The sequence below is a fragment of the Neoarius graeffei genome, chromosome 28, assembly GCF_027579695.1.
Source record: "Neoarius graeffei isolate fNeoGra1 chromosome 28, fNeoGra1.pri, whole genome shotgun sequence".
NCBI lineage: Eukaryota > Metazoa > Chordata > Actinopteri > Siluriformes > Ariidae > Neoarius > Neoarius graeffei.
In genome coordinates, this window is record NC_083596.1 from 42,185,948 (window position 1) to 42,198,743 (window position 12,796).

Sequence of the window (12,796 nt, forward strand, 5' to 3'; positions counted from 1 at the left end):
TAGTTGTTTACTTGTCGCGGCTGCTCTCGCGAGATTTGACATGGGTTGCATACAAGGTCAGCTGACTTGTAGCGCGAGATTTCTCGAGACTGAATGACCTTTCACCCACCGGCGCGGGAGCTTTTGACAGAAGTAGTTCACGAGTTGTTTTTGTTGACACTTGGGCATTTAAAGATGTCATCCCGCGGCACGAAGCGGAAGAAAGCCAAAGACTGTCCGGGGCAGAAGAAGATTACTTCTTTTTTTTTCAATGTTGATAGACAATTTGTTACAATTTCCCTCTCAGATACTCAGAATGTCCCATTGGAGCATTTTTCAAAGGCTTTGCACGGCAGGGGGGGGACAACCGGCACCATCTCCCCCCGCTTCGCTCCCTCGCCATGGTGAGCGCCCTCATACTAAATTTTTCTAGAAAAAACCCTGATGCAATATTGTTGTCATATCGCTTATCCTCCAGGTATTACGCCACTCTCCCTAATGGAGAACGAGTGTGCAGTATTGTTATTATATTGCACGTTGTCAAGACAACATAACGTCACACACTGCAGCTCATGCAAAGATCCAATGACAATGCGCACAATCATTTCTTTATTGGCCGGGAAAGAGAGAATACGAGGCTAATCCAGTGCTAGGTTTAAGCACTAAATAAATAAACTGAAACCAAAGATGCGCTGAACACCCGAAAGGCTACCAAAACTTCATTATACATTCTTCATGCATATTTACAAGAGAAAAACATACCAATGGACTAGGGATGTTAACTGATGACCGTTTGACCAGTGGTTGACCGAATCAATGTCAACCGGTTAATTTTTTTTTTTTGGTTGTCGGTGAAAAAAAAAAAAAGAAATCAATCATTTTGAAGCTGCCGATTTTGGAGCGGAGAACCTGGAATTCTGTGTTGTAAACGCTTGGGGCATGCCATGCGGTGTAAGGACGACAGCTGACAAATCAGAAACACCCATTCAGTCATGTCCCGCCCTCCCGCCCCAGTTAAAGACAGCTGACAAATCAGAAACACCCATTCAGTCATGTCCCGCCCTCCTGCCCCAGTTAAAGACAGCTGACAAATCAGAAACACCTATTCAGTCATGTCCCGCCCCAGTTGAACACAGCTGCCACTCGGCAAAAGAAAAAAAGTGTAGACACAGGCTTTTTAGCTTACAAATTACTATTCTGTTTTTTTTTTTTTTTTAATTATCATTAGAAGGCACATGGAGTTTAGTCCTGCCTTGGCCAGTGCATTCTGAAAGTATGTTTCGGTCTGTAGCCAACAATGCATGTTATTGCAGATCATATCTCTCCACACAAACTAAAGGCGCAGATGCCGACTTTTTCACGGCTTTTTCATGGACTGTAACGGCATTTGCTTATGTAGTAATTTTAATACAGAAATTATTCAGACACTCCAACGCGCCCCCCCCCCAAAAAAAAATCGGATCTGCACGAGCCGTGAAAAATGCGCGCCGTTTGCATCCCTGTTTAAACTCATAGGTTAACCGGCTTTAACCGGCTAATGAGGCTCGGTGGTCGGTCAAGATTTTTTTTTAGTTTTCGCCATCCCTACAACGGACATCGAAAAACTGGAAGAGAGACACGTCGGAGATGTAAAACTTCTGTGCTAGCAAGTGACTGACAATTTGTAAACAAACATGGCTGCGAGGTTTGCGTCGTTAAAAGTGGAAGATTGCGAGAGAATTTTGGCTGCCAGGTCGCTCCAAATAATAATATTTGGCTTGACTGCGCTAGCATTGGCCTTCACTAACACTGCACCGGCTGGAAGGTAACTGGACTGCCGCGCTAACAGCACCGAGTCGTGGGTAAGCTAGCGTTGGCCTTTGAGAATGCCGATATGAAGAGAGTATGTATAATAATAATAAAAAAATTTTTGTGGTCTATCAGATATATTCCATTCATCTACTCGTCTTCAACTCATTCAATATCATGCTAGCTGATATACCACTCAACGCCAGCCAATATTAATTAATGATACACCGTTTTTCTCTACATCTATATGCGACATCTGGTGTACAAGTCCCTGTGTTACTTACTACCAGGGCTGTAGTAAGTCCTGACTCGAGTCCGTCTCGAGACGTTTTTTTGATGGACTTGGACTTGACTCGGACTCGCTTGTAATTGGACTTGGACTTGTCTCGGACTCCCCTAGTGGTCTCGCTAAATATAGCTGCAGGACTCGTCAAGTCCACCAAGGAATCCGCCAACCAATGGTAGAGTCTCACACTTGAACTTGTTACTTTAAGATTCTAAATATGTGTTTTATTATCTTCCCGCGCGACCTTCATTGTTTTCTCTCACACATAGCCTATACAGCGAAGATGTCGGCTAATTCGGGGGTAATTAAATTCGCCTACACAAATCACCATGAGTTTTCAACAACAGATCAGAAAAAGAAACACCGGGCAGACTGCAGATTCTGCAAAAAAACAATTTCAGACACGCTTGGGACGACGTCCAATTTTAACAGACACCTGCAGAGGAACCACCCAGCAAGGTAAGTGACAGTTAGAAAGTGCTTAGCTTTATCTTGTGCTAACAGTAGCGAACACTGGCCAATGGAAGATATGGATACGACGCTACAATTCCTTACGTTAGTATTTTTTTCATCAGGTAAAACGTTAGATGCTAAATGAGAATTAAGTTACAATATTAACTACGTGCAGCGCAGTTTCAGGTGACGTTTGTGGTTGTGCCTGTGTGTGTGTGAGAGAGAGAGAGAGAGAGAGAGAGAGAGAGAGAGAGAGAGAGAGAGAGAGTGTGTGTGTGAGTGAGTGAGACTGTTGATTAATGTTGACAAATGATTCTATGGGGGGGTTTGTTACAGTTAATGCTCAAATAAAAATTACTTATTTCATTACACTCACGGCATGTACAGTTTTTTTTTTTTTTTTTTTCAGGCAAGGCATACTCTAACCACAGGTACACACTTACAGTATAATACTGGTAATAATTTTTCACACTTACTGTATGAGTGAAGCTATATTGAACAAGCTATTGTTTGTATATATACACAAACCATAAGTACTGTGACACTGTGTTAGTAATAACCCAAAGTTATTATCTTGATGCTCCAAGTATATGACTTGTATTTGCTGTCCTGGACTCGGACTTGACTCGGACTCGAACCTCTTTGTACTCGGACTTGACTCAGACTCGAACCTCTTTGGACTCGGACTTGACTCGGACTCGAACCTCTTTGGACTCGGACTTGACTTGGACTCAACTAAGGTGGACTTGACTACAGCCCTGCTTACTACTAGAGAAACAATAATGCATTAGGCAGACCGTATTAATATAGACCTGTGATTTGCCTTGAAGCCGGAACTACTGTCAGAGCTGCTGTTAGAGAAGGTTAACCAACACCTTCTGACCAATCAGATTCAAGAATTTAACATCACTGTGGTGTAAACACATGCTCCAACCAGTGAGAACACTGAAAACTAAGACCAGATCTACAAAACTCACACCTACACTTTCTGATCTACTCCGTAGCTCCACACCACCTACACCATATTGTACGATGTAACTTGAACCACTGAAACAGACACTGAGCTGATGCTGACCGGTGTGTAAAGCCTCCACAACGCCCTTACTGATGGAGAAACGAAACAATGAAAAAACACGCAGTCTGACAGTCAGAGCTGCCGATCGATAGCTGATCATTGGTGGAGGCTCCTCTGCGGTAATCCCGTTTGATTAACGCTATTGACTGCTTCGAAAGCTTTTAGCCAGAGCTGTGCTAAATGGAAGGCAATCTGACCCAAAGCCAATCAAGAGAAGACGGCCGCGTACGGTAAGAAAGCTGTTGCATGCTTTCTGTTGTCTAAGAGGGAGGGAGCGGACACGTGGCCTTTCCATCTAGACAGATGGATCAAGTGGATCCGTGGCAAGCTGTGGACAAAGTCAACCAGAGGAGGGAGGGAGGGAGGGAGAAAGGGAGAAAGGGATGGATGTTGGCAGGTGTGCTTGGGGGAACTCGACCAATAGAGTTAGAAAACGCCAAGGTGTTGCATCTAAAATCAAATACAAAGCAGACTCACCAGTACGCGGTCTCCCACTCGCAGATCCTTCTCTCCTCCTTTCTTCACCGAGCCACTGTCGGACATGTTGGAGCCGGACTCGTTGCCCGTCTTCGTTGCACTGTTCAGTATTCCCTCTCGCAGTGGCACGACCACACGCTGGGCTCCTGTACCCGACTGGCAGTTCGGTCCAGCGAGTGGGTCTGCAGGGTGGGCATCGCTACTTTCAGCTGCCAGCTGTCGCGTGAGCTTGGAGGGCCGTGTGAAGATACCCTGGAGAGGCAAGCACTCGAAGTAGCGCACACCGCCCACTGAGCCATCATTCTTGCCCACAGGTTCATCAAGAACAACGCCGGCCCACTGACCCGGGGCGAACTGGGTCTCGCCGAGATAAGCCACACGGCCCGGCTTCACACCGTTCACCCATACACGCTCGCCCAATGCAAAATCGCTCGGCACTTCGTCGCCCACCTCTGAAGCTTTCGAGCTTGACTTGTCTGATGCGCTGCTGCTCTGGGCCGGCAGGGGCTGTTTGTGAGGAACATCTGGAAAGAGATGTTTAATGAATGAAAGTCAATCAATATAAATATATAGAATCATCAGTATCAAGCATTTTATCTATTATATGAATAGCAAGTCTGGCAAACACATGCAAAATTGCACAAAACAAATGGCTCCCATGGCGAGGGAGCGAAGCAACCGGGGGGGGGTCCGTCCCCCCCTCCGCTGTGCGAAGCCTTTGAAAAACTGAGGCTACAATGGGACATTCTGAGGCTATCTGAGAGGGAAATTGTAGCAAATTGTTTGTCAACATTGAAAAAGAAAGAAGTAATCTTCTTCTGCCCCGGACAGTCTTTGGCTTTCTTCCGTTTCGTGCCGCGGGATGACATCTTTAAATGCCCAAGTATCAACAAAAACAACTCGTGAACTACTTCTGTCAAAAACTCCCGCGCCGGTGGGTGAAAGGTCATTCAGTCTCGAGAAATCTCGCTCTACAAGTCAGCTGACCTTGTATGTAACCCATGTCAAATCTCGCGAGAGCAGCCGCGACAAGTAAACAACATGGCACCTCAGTCTGGAAAACGCCAAATCGGATTGTTTTTGCACCATCTGGCGGTGTATCTACTATGATTGGAATATTTTTGGAGTAATTATAACGTATTTGATGATCAGACACATTGTCACGTGGTGTTGCTGGGATGTTTTCACGGAGAAAAGATCGTTTTGAGAACGATTGCATGTTGTGCAGTAGCATACAAGTGCATGGCCTAATGCCGCTTTTCCACTAACAACGCGGCTGAGTTGGGCTGAGCCGTGCCGTGCTGAGTTGGGCTGAGTCGGGCTAAGCGGGGCTGTTGGAGTTGCATTTCGACTACAATCGCGCTGAACCGTGCTGGCTGGAAGTGGGTGGACACATTGGGTGGAGTTAGCGAAAGTGGGTGGACGTCACGTGATGTCGTTAGGCGGCGCAAACAGTGACATCAGTGACCTTTTAAGCGGTAGTCTCACGACCCGGAGAGTAAACAATAAACATGGAGGACATGGAGTCGTTAGTGTTGCTGGTCTTGGTGCTGTGGCTTGTTGTCACCGACAACGCCAACAGATACTGGCAAGAGTGTATAGATGAGGCGAGGCACATAAGGCTTCATAATTATTCTTCTTCCGGGTTTACGGTGTTTACAGATCCCAGCGTGCTCGCGGGGCGTGTGTGGGCATGTGAGGACATTCCTCCTCACCAATCAGTGCACAGGGGAGTGTCTCCTCACGCCCCTAGCCCCACTCGGCTCGGTTTGGCTCGCTTCAGCCCCACTCCAAAACCGTGCGAGTTTTGAGTGCTGAGCAGGGCTGAAGTGAGCCGAGTCGTGCTGCAATGAGGTAGTCGAAACGCGAGCCGTATCGGGCTGAAGTGAGCTGAAAAAGCGTAGTGGAAAAGGGCCATATGTGTGACTTGTGGTTCAATCGGCATTTCGGTAAGAGGGCGCAGTGCCCCTGTTCCCCGGTTTAGACGAAAGCTTGATGTGGGTGGAAATCCGGTCCCCCAAGAGATTCAGATTTTTTTCCCCTAATTACCCGATGGATGAAATGAGCTGTGACTACAAAAGCTGCTAATATTATTTTCCCTACAAAGCTCTCAACTTTTCCCTGCTCAGCTCTCTAAACTTTAAATTCTTCATCCAAGCTGTATTTCTGAACATGGTTCATAGATTTCTTGCTAGAATGGCACATCATGGGAGCTGTAGCTTTTTGCTAGATCCTAAATCCCATCCCCACACTACACACATTAACTGAGGACAACTTCTGGCTGTAGGTAAGAACTATTTTATTTGTCAGATCACATGAAACCCCACTCCAAATTTTCCTAACTTGAACTGGTTGCCAGGGAAATACAGAAAAATCGCAGAAATCCCAAAACGTCAAAAGGCACAACTCCTCGAGTCACTTAACATAGCTGTCAGGTTATAGAGTTATGCTCCAGAAACTAAAATGTTTACAGACGGACAGAGTGATAGCTATATCCGCCCGCACTACATGCCGGGGGGGGGGATAATAATATATGCAATTCACTGGCTTCTTGTGCATTTTAGTTACGTTTCATTTCTAGTAAAGCTAGCTATTCATCCTATATTTCTTGCTAGCTTACAAGAGATCCTTAGTCTTAAGGTATATAACGTCAAGAAAATAAATTAAGATTACTTTGCCAAGCTTGACATTTGGCTTAAATTACTGTACACTGAATAACATTTCCTGACTTGGTTACTTTTGCCAGCTAGCTAGATACCATTGTTAACGGGCATTCCATGCTAGCTTGCGAGATAAAAGTCATCGTACTCATTTCCGTCAATCTCAGGACAATATTTAACTTTTTTTTTTTTTTAATTTTGCACCAACTTGCTTGGTCTACAATTTAGCTAAATTTCATTAGCTACCATTTCACACAAAGTTAGATAACAACGTTAGCTTATTTTTCTTGGAGATCACGTGACGATGGCTGGCTAGAAGACGTGTTTGCACAGAGCTCCCGCTCCCATTCATCTTTAATCATATTTAACATAAGTTATCATCATCATCATCAGGGCTCATTATACTGATTAAGTGGAGTAAGAATCTGCGGCGAGAAGAAAAGGTGCCCTTCCGATAACAAGTGATGGCGAAACAGATGAAAATTAACTCACGGAGAATGACGACTGCTAATACTTCGCCCTCAACACGTGAGGCCTCGCCGGAGGGGGATACCATGGCTCTGATTCACGAGATGACTCAAAACTTTAGCGACATAATGGAAGGGAAGCTCTCCAAGTTCGCGGAGACTTTGGAAAAAATTATGCACGACACTGGAAAGCCAGTCGAAACGCACTACCGAGGTAGAGCAGAGAGTCTCGGATGTGGAGGACATGGTGACCGGTCTGGAGGGGAGACTTGCCGAAGCAGAGAAGGAAATAAAGGTAATGGCTGCTAACATAGATGATTTGGAGAACCGGAGCAGGCGGGATAACATCCGTGTTCTCAATCTGAAAGAAGGCATGGAAGGAAAACGCCCTGTCCATTTCTTTGAGACTTGGCTGCCCAGTGTGCTTGGCCTAGAAGCGAGCACCGGTGTTAAAAACCGTATTAAAATCGACCGGGCTCACCGGAGCTTGGGGCCACGTTCCCGTCCAGTGATTATCAAACTTCACAACTCCAAAGATAAACCGAGGATAATGCAGCAATGAGGGCGATGCCTAATCTGGAATATGAAGGACAGCGGATCTTCATACCTCAGGACTTCTCTGCTTCGGTTCGAGAGAGACGGTGGGCTTTCAATGGTGTGTGTCAGGCTCTGATTAAAAAGGGCATCCGCTTTAACATTGGGCGGCATTTATTGGTGTGGTGGTTCGCACTGTCGCCTCACAGCAAGAAGGTTCTGGGTTCGAGCCCAGTGTCTGCGTGGGTTTCCTCCAGGTGCTCCGGTTTCCCCCACAGTCCAAAGACATGCGGTTAGGTTAACATGGGGTGGCCTTGGGCTGAAGTGCCCTTGAGCAAGGTACCTAACCCCCAACTGCTCCCCGGGCGCTGTAGTATGGCTGCCCACTGCTCTGGGTATGTGCGCGTGTGCACTGCTTCAGATGGGTTAAATGCAGAGGTTGAATTTCACTGTCTGCTTGAGCGTGCATGTGACAAATAAAGGCTTCTTCTAAAAAAACCATGCGCTTCCCAGCTACACTGACTGTGAACCACAACGGCACTGAGCACAAGTTCGAAATGCAAAGAGATGCAGAAAATTCTCTCAACACACTGGACAGGAGACACTTTCAAACAACGATTTTTGTCTTGTTTGATTGGGGGTCTGCACGCACACAGCTTATTAAGGACTGCGTAAGCTTGTTTTTGTTATCTTCTCATCATGCTCACTCTGATATGTCAAAAGTTAACGAGGGGCATCTTGCGTGGTTGATGATATACATGTTATTTACCAGCTGGGAGGTCCGTATCGTGAAATACCGTGACCGAGGTCTTGAAAGTACTGAGCGAGGCCCTCTGGGCCGAGGTCACGGTATTTCACCATACGGACCGACCTTAAGCTGGTAAATAATATCTTTTTTTTTTTTTTTTACCAAATTCTAACAGAAAACGAGAGCGCCCGAAAGGGAAAACCAAGCCAAGGCGAGCCGCCATTTTGAATCCTCATTCACGGCTTTAATGCAAATTGCTCCCTCCTCGGTATACAAGTGCACTTCCATGGCAGAAAAAAAAAATCCTACATTTTGCCGCCTATGTAGTCCACTATTTATACAAAATTGAGTCAGTCAGGATTCAGCCATGTTTTTGCTCGGCGTTAGCAACAGTTACAGGTTTTTAGCTTTCTCCTGAAATGTTTTCTTTTATTTCTTCTTCCTCAGGGTAGTAAAACTCGCTTTCGCTGTGAACACTGTCGTTATCGCTATCCATGCTGTAAAATTAATGCTATTCTCCTGAGAAATGTGAAAATAAAATGTTGACAAAAATTGCTACTATGTTTGTTGTTGTTGTGAACGAGCGACTCGCCAGAGGTTCGTAACCGGGGTCTGTATCGTAGGATACGGACCCGCTCGCCAGCCAATCAGAGCGCAGGATTTGATGGAAACCGGACCGCGAAAAAAATAATAAATTAGCTTATTTTTCTTGCTAGCTAGCAGGATACCCTTGGCCTTAAGATATGCAGCTTCAGTTAAAAAAAATAGTTTACATCACATTATTTAGCTTAACATCAGGGTTAAATTATGTCGACTAACATTTTCTGGCTTAGCTAGATAGATACCTTTGTTGACGGATAAGGGTCAGTCCATGAAATGGGGTTACCAAAATGTGACATAGAGGGAGTCACTTAAAACAATTTACAACTGAAAACAACTTTTATTTCCATGAAGCATTGACCATATAAGAAAATATAACATAGTTGTTAAGATAACTCCTGCTCTACAATGTATGATAAAATCCATAAATATTTACCCGGTTGCTAATGTAACAAGGACACGAACAAGCTTTTAAAAATAAAGGAAAAATATTGATAAAATCAATTTTTTGCTTTTATTTGCTTACTTTAAACATTAACACTGAATAAGAATTCATTAGAAATATTAGTTCAACATCATAAACACTGAAAATATGAAATACCAGCATTTCACAAACTTCATAAAATCTCTAAGATTTGAACAATAACGACAGTTATTAACAGGAAACAGTTTCATCCTATATGGGGTAAATGAGATTATTGAATTCATTACTTTACTTAGTCACACTTATATCTGCACTTCTCTCGAGCACGTGTTGTGGTGTGTGAGATCCCGCGAGAAGTTCTCTCACGTCAGTTCAGCTGACCTAGATTGAGTAAATAGGTCTCGCTGGTTGTGAACAAACCAGGAAGTGAGTGGACGCTAAGTTAGGATGTGAGAAAAAACATCGATAATTTCTTTTATTGCCGTTTGTTTAAATTTCTTTCTACCTACATCGTTTTATAGTATATTCTTCTTTATATTAAAAACATCAATCATGATTTCAACTCGTTTTATCATTTTTTATAAGCCTGGTTTCTAACGTAACACGGTAGGACACCACAATGTTACGCTCACAACCTATTTTTAGTGGATGAATTCGAAGCTAAATAGTTTATAGAACCTTCTTAACTTTATGTGAGTGTAAAACTAAATTGCAAGTACCATGAAACTAATTTTATTGAAATTCTCAGAAAGTAATGAAGGTTTATTTAAGCTCAAAGTCAGCAAATATTCCATGTCACAAAAAACGTGTCATCCGTGTCCAGTCACAGGGGAAGAAAATGTTTCACATTTCTTTATTTCAAAAGAAAACTTCATTTTTTTATTTATTTTATTTCTTCAAACAACATTTATGGATAATCTGCTAAATATTTCTTTAAATCATGGAAATTAAAGATGAAATGATTATGTAAACCCGGACCAATGAAAAGTAACATCATTTCATGGACTGACCCGTATTCCTTACCAGTTCACCTCGGTCACCTTCATGTTTTTGTTTAGTATGAAAGCCACTGCTACTTTTATTTTATTGGTCTCAAGTGCGTTGAAGAACATGACCCAATTTTTTCACCAGTGACTTCAGAAATAAGCTTATGTCAAAGCTTTTTAAACACCAGAAGCTTATCAACGCTGTAATTCCGACTTCACTTTGCACAATAGCCAATAAAGTTAGCCTGGGCCCGCCCATCCTAAGCGTGACGCAACACGAGGGCCTGTTGCGAGCTTAGTCAGGCCAGGCAAGCTATCTCCAGCTCTTCCAAGCTCCCGAAAAATCGGGAGCCAATCAACTTTGAGCATCTCCAACGGCCCTGGGTAGAGGCGTGTTCTAGGCACTGACGTAGTAGAACTGCGACCGGAAGCCATAGATTGTTTACAGAATCATGCTGTATTGAAAGCATTCAACGGGAAGTTCTCATTGAAAACGGAGCAAAGAGCAGCCCTGGAGGTATTTATTGAAAGGAAGGACGTTTTCGCCTTGCTCCCGACCGGCTTCGGTAAGAGTTTAATCTACCAGTTATGGCCCTTTTCCACTACCCTTTTTCAGCTCGCTTCAGCTCGCTTCAGCTCACTTCAGCCCGACACGGCTCGCGTTTCGACTACCAAAAACCAGCACGACTCAGCTCGTTTCAGCCCTGCTTAGCCCCTAAAACTCGCACCGTTTTGGAGTGGGGCTGAAGCGAGCCAAACCGTGCCGACTGAGGTTGGGGGCGTGAGCAGACACTCCCCTGTGCACTGATTGGTGAGGAGGCGTGTCCTCACATGCCCACACACGCCCCGCGAGCACGCTGGGATCTGTAAACACCGCAAACCCGGAAGGAGAATAATTATGAATTACGAGAATTTCTGAAGCCTTATGCGCCTCGCCTCATCTATACGCTCTTGCCAGTATCTGTCTGCGTTGTCGGTGACAACAAGCCACAGCACCAAGACCAGCAACACTAACGACTCCATGTCCTCCATGTTTATTGTTTACTATTCGGGTCGTGAGACTACCGCTTAAAAGCTCACTGAATCAGTGACATACAGAGCATCGTGGACGAGTTCGCGGAGCGCAAGGCTCGCCGTATGCCCTTCAAATAATGCGCGCAGTAGGCTATTGATGTTTTATTATGAGCCATGTACAGTATGTCGCCTAATGTTTTTTTGTTTCTGAGTTACATGTTCGTTTGAAGGACTTAATGTACAAAATAACATAGTTGCACCCCGTAGTGTTGAAATTGGTAAACACAGTGCATTCAGTGAGGTTTGCACCGCCCTCCTTTTATTTCTGACTCTTCCTGTCACCACTCTGAGCGCTCATTCGTATGCCCTTCAAATAATGTGCGCAGTATAGGCTATTGATGTTTTATTATGAGCCATGTACAGTATCCTAATGTTTTTTGTTTCTGAGTTACATGTTCGTTTGAAGGACTTGATGTACTAAATAACATAGTTGCACCCGGTAGTGTTGAAATTGGTAAACACCGCAGTTGCGGACATTTTGTAGCCTAAAATGATGTTATGATAAGCTTTAATAAAGGGCCCGGTCATTTGCCCCGCCCCCGGCCCGGCTCTGACTTGTTCCGCCACTGTCACTGATGTCACTGTTTGCGCTGCTTAACGGCATCACATGACGTCCACCCACTTTCGCTAACTCCACCCAATGTGTCCACCCACTTCCAGCCAGCACGGTTCAGCGCGGTTGTAGTCGAAATGCAACTCCAACAGCCCCGCTCAGCTCGACTCAGCTCGACTCGGCACGGCACGGCTCAGCCGCGTTTGTAGTGGAAAAGCGGCATTAGCCCCGCTAGTAGCCAAATCAATGGGGCTCAGCGAGAATCCTATCGTCGCGTCACATACTTCAGAGGAAAGAGTGATGTGATTGGTTTAAGCTTCGTCACAGCCTTTTCTGGCTTCGACCAATAGCAAACTGAGGCATTTCAGGGAGGCGGGTCAACCACGGGCTCTGGGAAACGGTTGGGCTGAATATCTTGGCCAGACCAATAGCTCGGAGAGCTTTGAAGTCGCGTTAGCCAGACTACAATAAAGTGGGACTCGGGTTCTAGATTTTATTAGATTGCATAATACTTTTCTCTAAACGCAAAACTTTCAGCCAGCATGTAAAACTATCACATCGTATTATTACACATACAGCTGATTTCCACACTAAAGCCTAGGTCACAACCGGACGTACGATTTTTTGGCCGTGCGATTTTTGGCGTTTCCCAAATCGCTGCGGTTTTTTTTTGTTCGTGGAGAAAGACGCAC

General features: G+C 44.8%; 1 protein-coding gene across 3 annotated transcripts in view; it reads right to left on the reverse strand.

Moving 5' to 3' along the window:
* clip2 (CAP-GLY domain containing linker protein 2) overlaps nt 1-12,796 on the reverse strand; it is a 135,421-nt gene that overhangs the window by 80,908 nt on the left and 41,717 nt on the right. For all 3 annotated transcript variants that reach the window (XR_009651807.1, XM_060912137.1, XM_060912136.1), the window contains exon 3: nt 4,059-4,582. Coding sequence is in view for 2 of the 3 variants with exons in the window: in XM_060912137.1 (XP_060768120.1) it covers nt 4,059-4,582 (524 nt within the window). In the remaining variant the exon portion in view is untranslated. The remainder of the gene's footprint in view (nt 1-4,058; nt 4,583-12,796) is intronic.